The sequence below is a fragment of the Hyperoodon ampullatus genome (assembly GCF_949752795.1).
Source record: "Hyperoodon ampullatus genome assembly, chromosome: X".
Taxonomy (NCBI): Eukaryota; Metazoa; Chordata; class Mammalia; order Artiodactyla; family Ziphiidae; genus Hyperoodon; species Hyperoodon ampullatus.
This window is the reverse complement of record NC_136913.1, coordinates 132,723,279-132,735,635: the sequence shown is the minus strand read 5'-3', so window position 1 is coordinate 132,735,635 and position 12,357 is coordinate 132,723,279. Positions and strand designations below refer to the sequence as shown.

At 45.1% G+C, this 12,357-nt stretch overlaps 3 protein-coding genes across 6 annotated transcripts in view; 2 read left to right on the top strand and 1 right to left on the bottom strand.

Moving 5' to 3' along the window:
• Positions 1-553, bottom strand: part of BRCC3 (BRCA1/BRCA2-containing complex subunit 3) — a gene marked incomplete at both ends in the record, with an annotated part of 81,545 nt that extends 80,992 nt beyond the window's left edge. For 3 of the 4 annotated variants that reach the window (XM_079728236.1, XM_079728238.1, XM_079728239.1), the window contains one exon: positions 431-553. In XM_079728236.1, the coding sequence (XP_079584362.1) occupies positions 431-553 (123 nt within the window). Of the gene's footprint in view, positions 1-418 lie in introns of all 4 variants that reach the window. The other variant, XM_079728237.1, reaches the window with a different exon arrangement.
• Positions 554-1,162: 609 nt separating this feature from the next.
• CMC4 (C-X9-C motif containing 4) lies at positions 1,163-10,995 on the top strand. Its single transcript, XM_079727754.1, has 3 exons — positions 1,163-1,286; positions 8,352-8,419; positions 10,659-10,995. Exons 2-3 carry the CDS (start codon positions 8,362-8,364, stop codon positions 10,799-10,801), a joined length of 201 nt encoding a protein of 66 aa, XP_079583880.1. The 5' UTR covers positions 1,163-1,286; positions 8,352-8,361; the 3' UTR covers positions 10,802-10,995.
• Positions 6,342-6,865, top strand: MTCP1 (mature T cell proliferation 1; the record flags this gene model as incomplete). The annotated part of the gene is made up of 3 exons (XM_079727812.1): positions 6,342-6,446; positions 6,566-6,736; positions 6,818-6,865. The coding sequence occupies 3 exons, from the start codon at positions 6,342-6,344 to the stop codon at positions 6,863-6,865; spliced, it is 324 nt and encodes a 107-aa protein (XP_079583938.1).
• Positions 10,996-12,357: the final 1,362 nt, after the last annotated feature.

Below are 12,357 nucleotides of genomic sequence, written 5' to 3'. Positions count from 1 at the left end.
AAATGATTCCTAGAGGGAAGAGTGGAGGCGAAGCTAGGGGCCCTAATCGTGGTCAGCTGCTTCCTGATACACTCATGTCCTCATTATAAAAGATCGTCTTTCTGATCTGACTTGCAGTTTTGGTCAATGGGGTGATAACTCCAGATCTAAAGAAAAGCCACAGACTACAAGAAAAAGCGAGCCTTCCATCCCTCCCCCCCCCCACTCCCTGAGGCTTAGGAGGATCGCTGGTGGCTTGCGGAAGAGTAAAGAAGCCTTAAGCGACGCGAGGAAACGGGGCCCAGGCGACAGGACCATCCAAAGGATACGTCCAAGGATCTGAGTCAGGAGTGCCTGTGGCCTCCGCAGCCCTGGGCGCTGGCAACACCCAACCAGGGGACACGGTGGGACTGCTCAGCAGGGTTCCGGCCGGGCTTACTGGCTGACTTACCTCCCCTATGCACAGCCCCATCACCTCCTCCTTCTCTGTGCTCAGAGCGTGGTTGAGACAAACTAGGAAAGCATCCGACTCCAGATGAACCGCCTGCACCGCCTGCACCACCTGCACCGCCATCTTGATCTGGCCCAGCTCACGTCCGCCTCGGGCCCACTCGGGCCTGGCCAACCGGCTGCTCCGGCGCTTGGGTTCCGTGGGGGCGGGGCCTGGGGCGCGGGGCGGGGCGGGCGGGCGCGCGGGGGTGGAGCTTGGGACGCGGGGGCGGGGCCGGCCCGGCGGCACCTGGGAAACGCCCGCGCCGGTTGGGGCAGGCGTGGCCGTCGGGGCAGAGGGCGGTGGCCGGCCGCGGTCTGGACGTCGGGCCGGGCGCGGGGGGCGGCAGGGAGGCGGCGCTCTCGGGCCGCGGGCGGACGTGGTCTGTGAGGAGCGCCCGGACGGCCGGGCCGGCGCCTCCTGAGCGCCGGCGCCCATTTTGCCCGCCCGCCGAGAAGAGCCGTGCGCGGCCTACACGCTCCGGGGACCTCCCTCAGGCGGCATCGCCGCGCGCGCCGGCCTCTCGAGCCCAAGGGACGCTCTTTTGAAATTCGGTCCTGAGTTAAGGTTTTCTTTTATTTTGTTTTGTTTCCAAGTTAGGGGCCCTGAATTTGGGACCACTCTCTTTCCCTGGACCACTTCCGGTGGCCGGCCCGCGCCCCGTAACTTCGGTTCGGTGACCTCGGCCCGGAATGCCCCTCAGCTCGCCCCGGGCTCACGTCCCGATCCCGGCTTGAGTGGCCCGGGGTGGGTGACCTGAAGTTGTAGCCTCGCTGCTCTCGAGGCGGATAATTAGCCCAAGAAACACTATATTCATGTGAGTAACCTCTTGGCAGAAACAGTGTTATACTGTGTCTGAAAAAGTATCACTCCTAAGCTTGGCGGCTGCTACTTTCTCCAAAGGCTTTTAGGTATTTATTTGTTCGATACAGGGAAGGGGAAAGGGGAACTGAAGTTTCTGTTCGAGGTCGGATGTATCGCAGATCGCAGCAGATATGCACAAGTTTCCTCAGCTCGCCTTGTCTCGGTGATATCAGACCTGGTGAAATTATATGTAAAAGTAATTTTCTTTTGAGGTGTGATAAACGTGCAATAGGGGACAGTACACATCTCCCACTCCCGAGGCTAGGAGTTACACGCGGATTCTGGGAACGATTCGAAACCAAAGAAAAATCTATGCCGTGCTGCCGCCACGGCCAGTCAGTGCCTCTGTGGGTTTGATCTGCTTCTCTGTTCCATGTGTAGTTGGGAGACAGGCGGACAGGGCAGTACTGGAAAGGGAACATGCCCAGGGTGCTGCTGGAGGAGGTGTTGATGCTTTGCTCTTTTCTCCCAAGTCAGTTCCAACCCCGATCTCCCCACAAATAGGGCCCACGTCCAGTGGAACTATCTGGAACATCCATGCCAGCAACCTCCATTTTTACCTAATGTTTAAGAATCATATTGCACATCTTTCCATGATTAATTTTGATAATGATGAAGCTGGGGCGAAATTTCAAGTGTGCAATTACACTGGACCCATCTAATTTTTCTCTTAAGCTTCAATTTTACAGCATATATTATTTTCAATGGCTATTCGCGGCTAGTATGCCCTGCGCTGATGGTGCAAGTATGGCTGTTCTTATTTTTATGTTTTGTGATGGGACGTCTTGCGTTTATAAGCACTTTTAGGCAGCTTCGAGAAGAAAAACACCTTTTGTCTATGGTTGGTGTTAGTCAATCTCATATCCCACAATGATATTCTCTACCTTTTATAATGCTCATGGCTGCATTTTACAGCTCTAAAGTTTAATTGGAGTAGAAAAAAACTATTAACATTTATGGCAAGCTTATCATGTGCTAGACACTCTACTAAGCATTTGTATACCTTGTATGTGTAAACTGCCCCAATTGGAATCAGCCTCTGCAACTTCCTAGCTGTGTTACCTCATGCAAGTTAGCTAACTTCTCTGTGCCTTACTTCCCTCATCTTTAAGTGGGGGTAATAATAGTATCCATCTAATGGGTGACTGTGAAGATTAAAAGAGTCAATATATAAACATGTAGGAAGTGCTAGGTAAGTGCTGACAGTTATAATTAATTTGTTCTTTAATTCTCATTTGACATCTTAGAAAACTGGAGTGTAGAGAGCTTAACTTATCCGAGGTCACAGAGCTAGTAAGTGGCAAAATCAGCATTCATACACAGGCCGGGCTGACTCCAGGGCTTGGTAACTTCACCCATTGTAAGTAGATGAGTTTATTAATTGACTTCAAATAAAGTAAGTGTATTCAACTGATTCATGTTTAAAAACTGTTCAAACACCTGGAAATTAAACCAAATTATACTTCTTTTAAAAGACACAAAATCATTCATTCTGTAAATGAAAAATAATGGTTTTACTTGCATTACCTACCTAAGCAAGCCCTTCTGTGTGGTCTATCTACTTAAAACATAGTTTACAAACTGCCTTACTAAGAAATATTCTGTCTAGGCCAGTGTGGTCCCTGGCCGTGGCATCAAGGTAACCCCCACGGGGACAATCTTTTTTAGTGCGTTCATGGGTAATAAAGGTATATAAACACTTTTTTTTTTTTTGGTCACGCCGTGTGGCATGCAGGATCTTAGTTCCCCGACCAGGGATCGAACCTGTGCCCCCTGCATTGGGACCGCTTAGTCTTAACCACTGGACCACCAGGGAATTCCCTATAAACACTTTTTTGAATCCATTTGAATTTGCAGCTGGTAGTATTCCTTGAGTTGAGTGGAACAGGTTTATGTTCTGTGTTTTGTATTGCACACTGTACCTAAGTTTATCTCGAGGTTTTCAGAGATTCATCTTAGTTCAAGGGGTCCTGAATTTTGTGCACAACTGTCACATGGAGGAGAATGTTCTCTAGTCAAATAAATTTGGGGAATGTTAAAATAAAGTTTCTTTACTGCATAACTTGCCAGAGCTTTTACTGTACTTATGTGCTTTATGATTCTACAAGATTCCCAAACTTATTTGACCAAGGAAGAAGTTAGGGGCAAGTGTTCCAAGGATCACTTTTAGGGAAACTATTCCATTCATACAACCTGCGATTTTGTGGCTTTGATCTTAATCCCTCTCACTGAGCCTTGGCTTTTCTCTGCTGAGGCTCTTGATTCGTGCTCACAGGGCAGCTTCTCAGTCCCTTGATCACTGCAGTTGCCTTTCGCTGGGCCTGCACGCTGTCTCTGGTAGCGCATGCAGGTCCGGGGTTGTGTGCTGGCGTTTGTCCCAGGTTCATGCTGCTGATGCCCAGCATGTTGTCCTTCAGGTCACAGCAGCACACCACGCTGCCTTTCTTCTGAGAATATTTTGTAGTGACTCATAGGCCTCTTTGTAGTGATTCTTACTAACTCAGAGCATCCAATTTGTTTGCCCTCTATGCCAGTGGAATTATTTCCTTTTAATGTCGGTGTAACCAGTAAAATTTTGCTTTTCATTCAAAACAGATTTAAATGTCAGTGTGTCAACGTGTTAGTTGTTGCTAGGACCTATCTGTGAAGTTGAGATGGTCCTAAAACCCTTAACATTTGGTTTCTACTTTGTGGGGGGCACGTGTTTCTTTGGTACTCAAAATTCAGACTTTAATATATTTTATTTTGACATTAGTATTTACTGGGTTTTGTTTTTATCTCTCCTTTCCAAAATCTTGGGGAGAAAGAGAGGCAGAACAATTGTATCTGCTAAACGGAAAAAAATGGCTTTGAACAAAATAATGTACAGCTATATAACAGACCCAGAGAGTCACTCCCTGCCCATGCTCATGTGGCCTTTGCCTCCCCTCTCTACTCAGCATATGTATCCATCCACTCACAGGAACACTGTTTGACTAGTATTTGAGGCTTAGGGTGTCCAGTGCTGTATTATTCCTTCTGTTGAGGTGCTTATAACACTGTACTGGGGTGGGGGGGGGCGGACAGGACTTGTGAAATAAGCAGAGCAAAATGCGAAGTGATTTATAATTAGCGGTCAAATCTGAGTTTTAGTTTAGACATAAATGCTACAGTATTCATAAGAGGCAGGAAGTTTTCATCACGAAGGCAGGCACCTGCCCTCTGCGGTAATAGTACTGACACAGACAGAGGGGCCCGGGGAGGAGCATTAGGCGAGTGGAAAGCGAGAGCAAGGATACGGCGCTAGACGTGATGAACCTGGTGTTGCGGGAAAGTTGGTCTCAAGTACAGCGGTAGTGGTGCTTGCTGGAAATGGTGACGGGGGGATGCACCGACTGAAGAAGAGGAAGAAGTCCACGATAACTCACAAGTTTTGAGTCCGCAGGATCAGGAGAGGCTGTGTTGCCACTGCAAGAAATCAGGATTTGGTTTAGGAGAAGGTGTTCCGCTTTAGGTGAGTTTGAAATGAGCGAGCCCTGCAAGGCAAAAGCTACGATGGGCTCAGAGTCAGGTCCACTCAGGGTGCAATGGGCGAGGCAAGTGTGATGCTCATAAATTATTCACTACAATCAGACCATTTCCTAAGTCTATAAAATATATTTTCCACTTACCTTTTAGGGAAGGTAAACTAACAATGTTAAGGAAAAACAACAACAACAAGTCAGACTCAGATTGTTGTTCTTGAAAAGAAGGCTTGGTTCAGCTCAATTAGTTCTTTCTGGCGTCATCCTGTGTTCTGGCATCTTGTTTCCTCTTGACAATCTCATTTTGAGGGTTTAACAACCTCCCAAGCTGTGCTGCAGTCCCTCTCTTACCTAAAGGCCGCCTAATGGGAATAGGAGGCCTCTGTTTTTTGGAGCAGATCCCCCAATGCCGTGTCTGCACTCTGCCCAACATAGACACCCAGTGAAAGCACGCTGCGACGCTGTAAGCTGGCTCCAAAAGGTTCATTCCTGTAAAATGCAGCTCAAGTTGTTGTGAGGCCCTGAATGAGACCCAGACCTGGGCGGAGGATCCTTATGGGGTCGGAGCTGAGTCTGCGTTATGGAGAGTTTGCCCAGAAGGTGTGCTTCCTTTACACCTCCCAAAGGGCAGATGGGCTTTTCTGACCTTCTGACTTGGGAAAACAGAATTTAAACCCAAACGTCTATGGAAAAATGGGCTCCTATGACATCCTGAAGCACTATTAAAATGAAACAAGGACCTAGATGGGTGACTATCATTTGCTGTCTCTCAGCTCTGAATCATCATGATCCCCAGGGTCTGGTGCAACTGAAAAATTCCATGATGCGACCATAAGTATTTTCCCTAAAACGAAAACTCCCTTCTGGAAATGCCTAGCCATTATAAGTAACCTTTCTAAGCAAACTGATAAATAGGTCGTTTGCCCTTAAAACAAACTTCTAATTTCAATTTAGAAAGCCATGCACATTACATGATTTGACCTTCACAGTCTTACCTTTTAAAATGGAAACTGCTTGGAAGGGGCTTTTACCTGGAGAATATGGCATGCATGTGTCTGTTATACTGCTTTCCTGCCCAAATAAGTGTGCCCTTATGCGCACTCCTGTGCATATTCCGTTGCTCACTGCGTTTTGTCAGATGCTGCTTGCTGAATGCAAAGACTGTGAGACCACTGCCCGGCTTCCTGTAGCGCTAGGCCTACATTTCCACGGAACCCCTCACCTAGCAGAGTTCTTGAGCGCTTCGCAGTCAGCAGCATCACCCAAGGTTCTGCCTGAGTGTCACTTCAGTGTCTGCCAGGGAGCTTCAGACGTCCTCAGTTCTGTTTAGGCTGTGCAAATAGACATAGATGAGGTTTGCTTCTAGTTGGTGGTTGCTAGTACCAGGTCACCTTGCTCATTGGTGAGTTCATTCCAACCCAAAAAGTCACACCTGTGTCCTGTGCGCGGGTGCTGCAGGCTTAGGTGGAGAAAAGCAGGGCTAGAATTGGAATCCAAAGCCCAGGATGGCAGGAGAGGATGTGGGGGCTCCACCCGATCACCTCTGGGTTCACCAAGAGGGTATCTACCGCGACGAACACCAGCGCACGTGGGTGGCCGTCCTGGAAGAGGTAACTGTTTACATTTTGTTTATTTCTTTCTTGATTTTTGCTTTCAAGCAACTTGGTTTCTAACCAGTCTCAATATCCTGAAGTCTTTGGTTTTATTTTTGATCGTTTCTTTCCATTAGGAGACGAGTTTCCTAAGGGCACGAGTTCAGCAAGTTCAGGTTCCTTTAGGTGACGCAGCCAGGCCAAGTCACCTTCTCACCTCCCAGCTACCTCTCATGTGGCAACTCTACCCCGAGGAGCGCTACATGGATAACAACTCTCGCTTGTGGCAGATCCAGCATCATTTAATGGTACACATGTTGCTTAATAATTTTTCATTGTACTGGGACTCTTATAACAGAGTACTCTATAATCTTTTCTTTTTCTGACAGGTCAGGGGAGTACAGGAGCTGTTGCTTAAGCTTTTGCCTGATGATTAATCTGGTATGTATTTCTTTTTCTCCCCTGTCCCCACCCCACCCCCCTTCTTCTTTTTCACCCTATTCGATTGTGGTGATTTTAATGATCTTTTTTTTCCAGGTGCTGGGATTCTAGGAAGATATGCCCCTCTGTTCTGTTCAGTATATGGCAATCACGTCATCCACCACTGCAGTGCACCCACCTGTGGGCCTGTGGGGAGGGAGTGGGTTGAAAAACTGCTCAAGAACACAGAAGTTTAGGAAGGGTCATGAAGAACACCGAAAGTGGAACTGCAGAGAAAGGGTTATGCAGGCAGAAAGCAAGTCAACAAAAGCACTTAGTTAGGATACGTAACTTGAAATTGACTCCTTTGGAAATTGCCATAGAACCGTTAATGGACATCATCAGCTGGAACTGGGATCTGATGAATCCCACAAAAGTCAGCACCTGCTACAGAACAGATGCCCTGATCACCAAGGACTTGGTACTGATTTAGAGAGAAGAGAGCAGCTCCTAGCAGCATCAACATCTATTTGTCGCTTATTTGCCCTGCAGCAATTCACCTGCCTTTCCTTCTCCCATCCTGTAAATATCCTAGGTTTTGCTCCAGTGTTTCCCATCCCAGTACTGACCTAACTTGGATCTACTAAGAACTTAGGGGGCTCTGAGAAAAAAAAAGGGGGAGATCATTTGCATTAATGAAATTAGCTACAAAGGCTCCTGGGCCTTTTTCCTTTCTGAAATTGTGTCTTCAAATTTTTAGAAGTCGCTGATCAGAATCGTGGGCACTTAAATTTATTCTCTGGTTACAAATATTTTAAATAAGTTGGTTTCTGTAAGAACTCCAAAAAACGTTTTAGCTGCTTACCTAGCACCTTTCTCAGGAAGTAATAATAGCACCAAATATTGCTGATTCACTACCTGATAAAGAATTTCCTGAGTTAAAATACTCATAGCAGTTTGTATACATTAAAAGAAGGGTTTTACTTTTTTAAAAATCTTGGGAATAATAGCTATCACGTGTTGAGTCCTTACTGCCTTCCAGGCACTGTTCTATGCACTTTATATACTGTATCACGTTTAATCCTTCCATCAATGCTTTCAGGTAGGTATGATCCCTATTTTACACACAAGTAATAAGGAAAAAGGCTCAAGGAGTTAAATCACTTACCAAGAGTGGTTCTCTGAGTGACAGAGCCGGGCAGTGGGCCGACTTGTCAGGCTGCAGCGCCGGCTCCTCTAGCCCAACATTGGTTTACAATAGTCAAGATGAGTTGAAGTCAGGGGGTCTTTTTCCCTATGTAAAGCTATTTATATCTTCCAAGCCAAATGGAATATTATAAAAATACAGTTAATTCATCCTATGAGCAGGAAGAATATTTTTTAGTGTAATTGTTTTCCAGCAATTGTAAGAGCATACTGCTTGTCTCAGAAGAAAATTCCATCGAGGGGCTTTAAAGTCTTTATGTATAAAAGACAAAATAAAAATCATTTTTCTTATTTTAGTTTTCTGGATATGCCGCAGAAGGATCCGTGCCAGAAACAAGCCTGTGAAATACAGAAATGTTTACAAGGTAGTATGTTAAATGCTTTTTTATATTTTTCGACTTTATCTGTGAACTAACAAGAGAACAATTGTTCTCTTTATCAGCAGACTATGTTAACTCCTCTCAGAATGTAATATTTCTGTTATTAACTTATCCTGAAGATTTTCCTCACAAGGATGGCAGAAAATAAAAAGTGGTGTGACCTAAGCTTGGGGTTTACAATCCTGGTTGTACACTTAGAATCACCTGGAGGGCTTCAAACACTTGCCTAGAGCAGTTAAATCAGACTCTCTGGGGGTAGGGTCTGGGCAGGAATCAGTCTAAAAAGCTAACCAGGTGATTTTAATGTGCAGCCAGAGTTGAGAATTACTAAGCTGAGCAAAGTCCTTTTTTAAAAAGACTAGTTTTAAATGGGTTGGTTAGACTGCACTGTGGCTGACAACTCACTTTTTAAAAGCAGTCAGGTTAGAAGGGGTGGGGGTGAAAATACATTTGGAATTCAAGCAACTAACTCTTAAAGGCAAAAGTAAATTAGCTAAAGCGTATTTGATGTAAGTGATTTGTCCATTTTGTTTTAAATAAGCCTATAAATTTGACCATATGCCAGAGGATTTTACTTTTTTAAATCAGCAAATGATTACTAGCAGAACAAACAGAAAAGGCTACAGGGCTATCTGAGTTTGAAAGCTGACTTTTTGGATAATTTTTTCCCATTACTAAAGTAATAGATAGAGATGGATGCCCATGAAAATACAGAAAGGGAGGATGGAAAAATGTTCAGAGTTCACCCAAAGACTCACCACCAAAGAAAACCCTTGTTTGTATATTTCCTTTGACTTTTAACTTTCATTCTTGGACTTTTCATTTTATGGTGTAAGCATTATTTTTAAAATGTTTTAATCTGAAATGTTAATGTATAATAATAGTACCATTTTATTCATCCTTTTCTTCCCTTCCTCCAAATTTAAGAAAAAGGAAGGGGAATTCCCTGGAGGTCCAGGGGTTAGGACTCAGCACTTTCACTTCCGTGGGCCCGGGTTCAATCCCTGGTCAGGGGACTAAGATCCCGCAAGCCTCGAAGCGTGGCACCCCCACCAAAAAAAAAAAAAGAATGTTCTTCCCAATTTCTTCTCCCAAATAAATTCTTACCTGATTCTATCTGATTCTTACCTGATTTGAATTAGCAACATACAGCTAAAGGAGAACACAAATCAAGTTAGAACTGGTTACACCCCCCTCACTACAATGTGGGTGGATTGAGAGCTAGAAGGGCTAAGAGTGAGCATTAAGTACTCCCTGGATGACAAGCTCAGTTGTAAGGGCTTTAAATAATATTAAGCTTTAATCCTTTCACCCATGAGGTAGATACTACTGTGACCCATTTTCATAGATAAGGAAATGAACACAGAAGCTATGTAACTTGTCTAGGGTCACAGAACTATTAAGGGACACAGTGATGGTTTGAACCCGTTTGGTCTGGGTCCAAACCTGGACTTAGCCACCCAACCATACTCTCTTTCTAATCAGAATTGTCTTTCCTATCCCAGGCTAACTCCCATGCACCCCATTTTAGTACTGGAGGACTCATCACCTGCAGTTGACCTAGGACCTTTAGGTCAAGTCCTCCTTGACTTAGGGTCTGTGTATAGCAGAGATCTGCAAATGTTTTATGTAAAGGACCAAACAGGAAATATTTTAGGATTTGGAAGTCAGGAGGTCTTTGGTCTGTGTGTGTGTGTGTGTGTGTGTGTGTTTCCAACCTTTTGCAAAACCCATTCTTAGCTCAGCTGTAAAAAAGAGTGGAATTCAACCCTGAGGCTGCAGTTTGCCAACCCCTAATGCACAGACTTCGTAAGGAAGGTCCAGCAGCCACCTTAAACTGAGTGCAAAATAATGTGCATGGTTCCTGCATTTCTCTAATTCACCAAATCAACAAAAGGGATTAGTGACCAAACACACACACACACACACACAAAAGAGAGGAGGTTAAAAACCACTGCCCTGGAAAAAGGCATGTAAGTAATCAGCGTTAAAGAAAAGGAAATTATATGTAAAAATACCTTTCGACCACTTTGTACATCATACTTCCTCATTAACCTGTTGATGGGTCTCTAAATCAGAAAGAATTCAGTGGACTTGGGTACATCCTCTTTCCTCCAGGTCTGTAGATACAATAAAGTGAAAAGGACTGGGAAGCTCAGATCTAAACCTCCCTGTGCCCTAGTCCTATGAGGTCATGACTAGGGTCTGTCTATCTGTCTTTCAGCCAACAACTACATGGAATCTAAGTGTCAGGCTGTCATCCAAGAACTGCGTAAGTGTTGTGCTCGATATCCCAAGGGAAGATCTCTCGTCTGTTCAGGATTTGAGAAAGAAGAAGAAGAAAAGCTGACGCTGAAGCCCACATGACAGTAAAGTTCTGCTGAGAAGCAAACTGCTGCCCCACATTTCCACCACGCGGGTTTTATCTATCCTCCTGACTCTTTCTTCAGGCCAGGTAGCAGCAAATATCAAATGAAAAAGTCAACTATAAAAGTTAATATGCCATCTATGCAGAACAAATATAAATATATTAAACAAATAAGTAGAATGTGATAAAACTGAGCTGCTAAAATAAACCTTTTAAGTGAAAATTTTTGGTTTGGTATATGTGATATGTTGACTTATTGTTACCGAAGTCAGATTTGGCTGCTTGCCACTCAGAAGCCAATAATGGAGAGGCAAGTGTCAGTGGAAAAGGTGCTTTAATCAGAAAACCCGGCAATCTGGGGAGAAGGTGGGTTTGTATCCAGAGACCAACCCCAAAGATTCTGCTCAGCTATGACAGTTTTTTGGGGTTTTTTTAAAATTTATTTATTTTTGGCTGTGTTGCGGTGAGCGGGGGATACTCCTCGTTGCGGTGCGTGGGCCTCTCATTGCGGTGGCTTCTCTTGTTGCAGAGCACGGGCTCTAGGCACGGGGGCTCAGTAGTTGTGGCATGTGGGCTCAGTAGTTGTGGCTCGCAGGCTCTAGAGCACAGGCTCAGCAGTTGTGGCACACAGGCTTAGTTGCTCCGTGGCATGTGGGATCTTCCCTGACCAGGGCTCAAACCTGTGTCCCCTGCATTGGCAGGCAGATTCTTAACCACTGCCCCACCAGGGAAGCTCCACCATGACAGTTTTTAAAGGGAAAAAGGGGGTAAGAATCTTAGTGAATCATCAAGGAAGGAGGTTGGATTCTGCATCATTCTCCTTTGCATACAGACTGGCTGACTTTCTTCAGATGTTTTCTTGCCCGTGTGATCTGCGTGCAGGATTGCTTAGGGGGGCTATTGGGGGTAGAGAGCTAACTACTTCTATCTAGGAAAAGAATCAACAGGTTAGACAAGGCATGGTGTGCATTCAGGAGAGTATAAGTCAGGAGTTAGGTTAAACTGCCTGGTGATCTCATTCCTATAACTAGGTTCTTTTAAGGTTACAGGGGAACAGAAATGGGCAAACAGGAAAGGGGTAAAAGAGCTGCTTTCATTATAACAAAATATATGTTTGGTTTTTGTCTCCATTCCTGGCACTGTGGTCCTAAAACCCTTGGAATTTCCTAAGTGTTAAGTGCAATTAAAGTGTCTTCTGTTATGTTAATGAGACTTTTGAAAGCCCCTAGGTAACCTTAGGATGGGGGGCTGGTTGCCAGGGGAACCACCTTGCAGGGTTAGAGGGTTAGAACTTTCAGTTCCCACCCCCACCATGACCTCTGGGGAGGAGGAAGGGGGAGAGGCTGGAGAAAATTGAGTTCAGTCACCAACGGCCAGCGATTTAATCAATTGTGACTTGTCAAATGATCACAGAAAAATAACAGAAAGCCAATGAATCATCAAAGTAGTAATTAGTGAAAGTTTATTGTGCACACACCAAAGAGACAGTTTGTGAACACAGAGCACTCAGACCAACACGTGGAATGAGGCTGAGGGGTGTACTGTTAAAAAACAG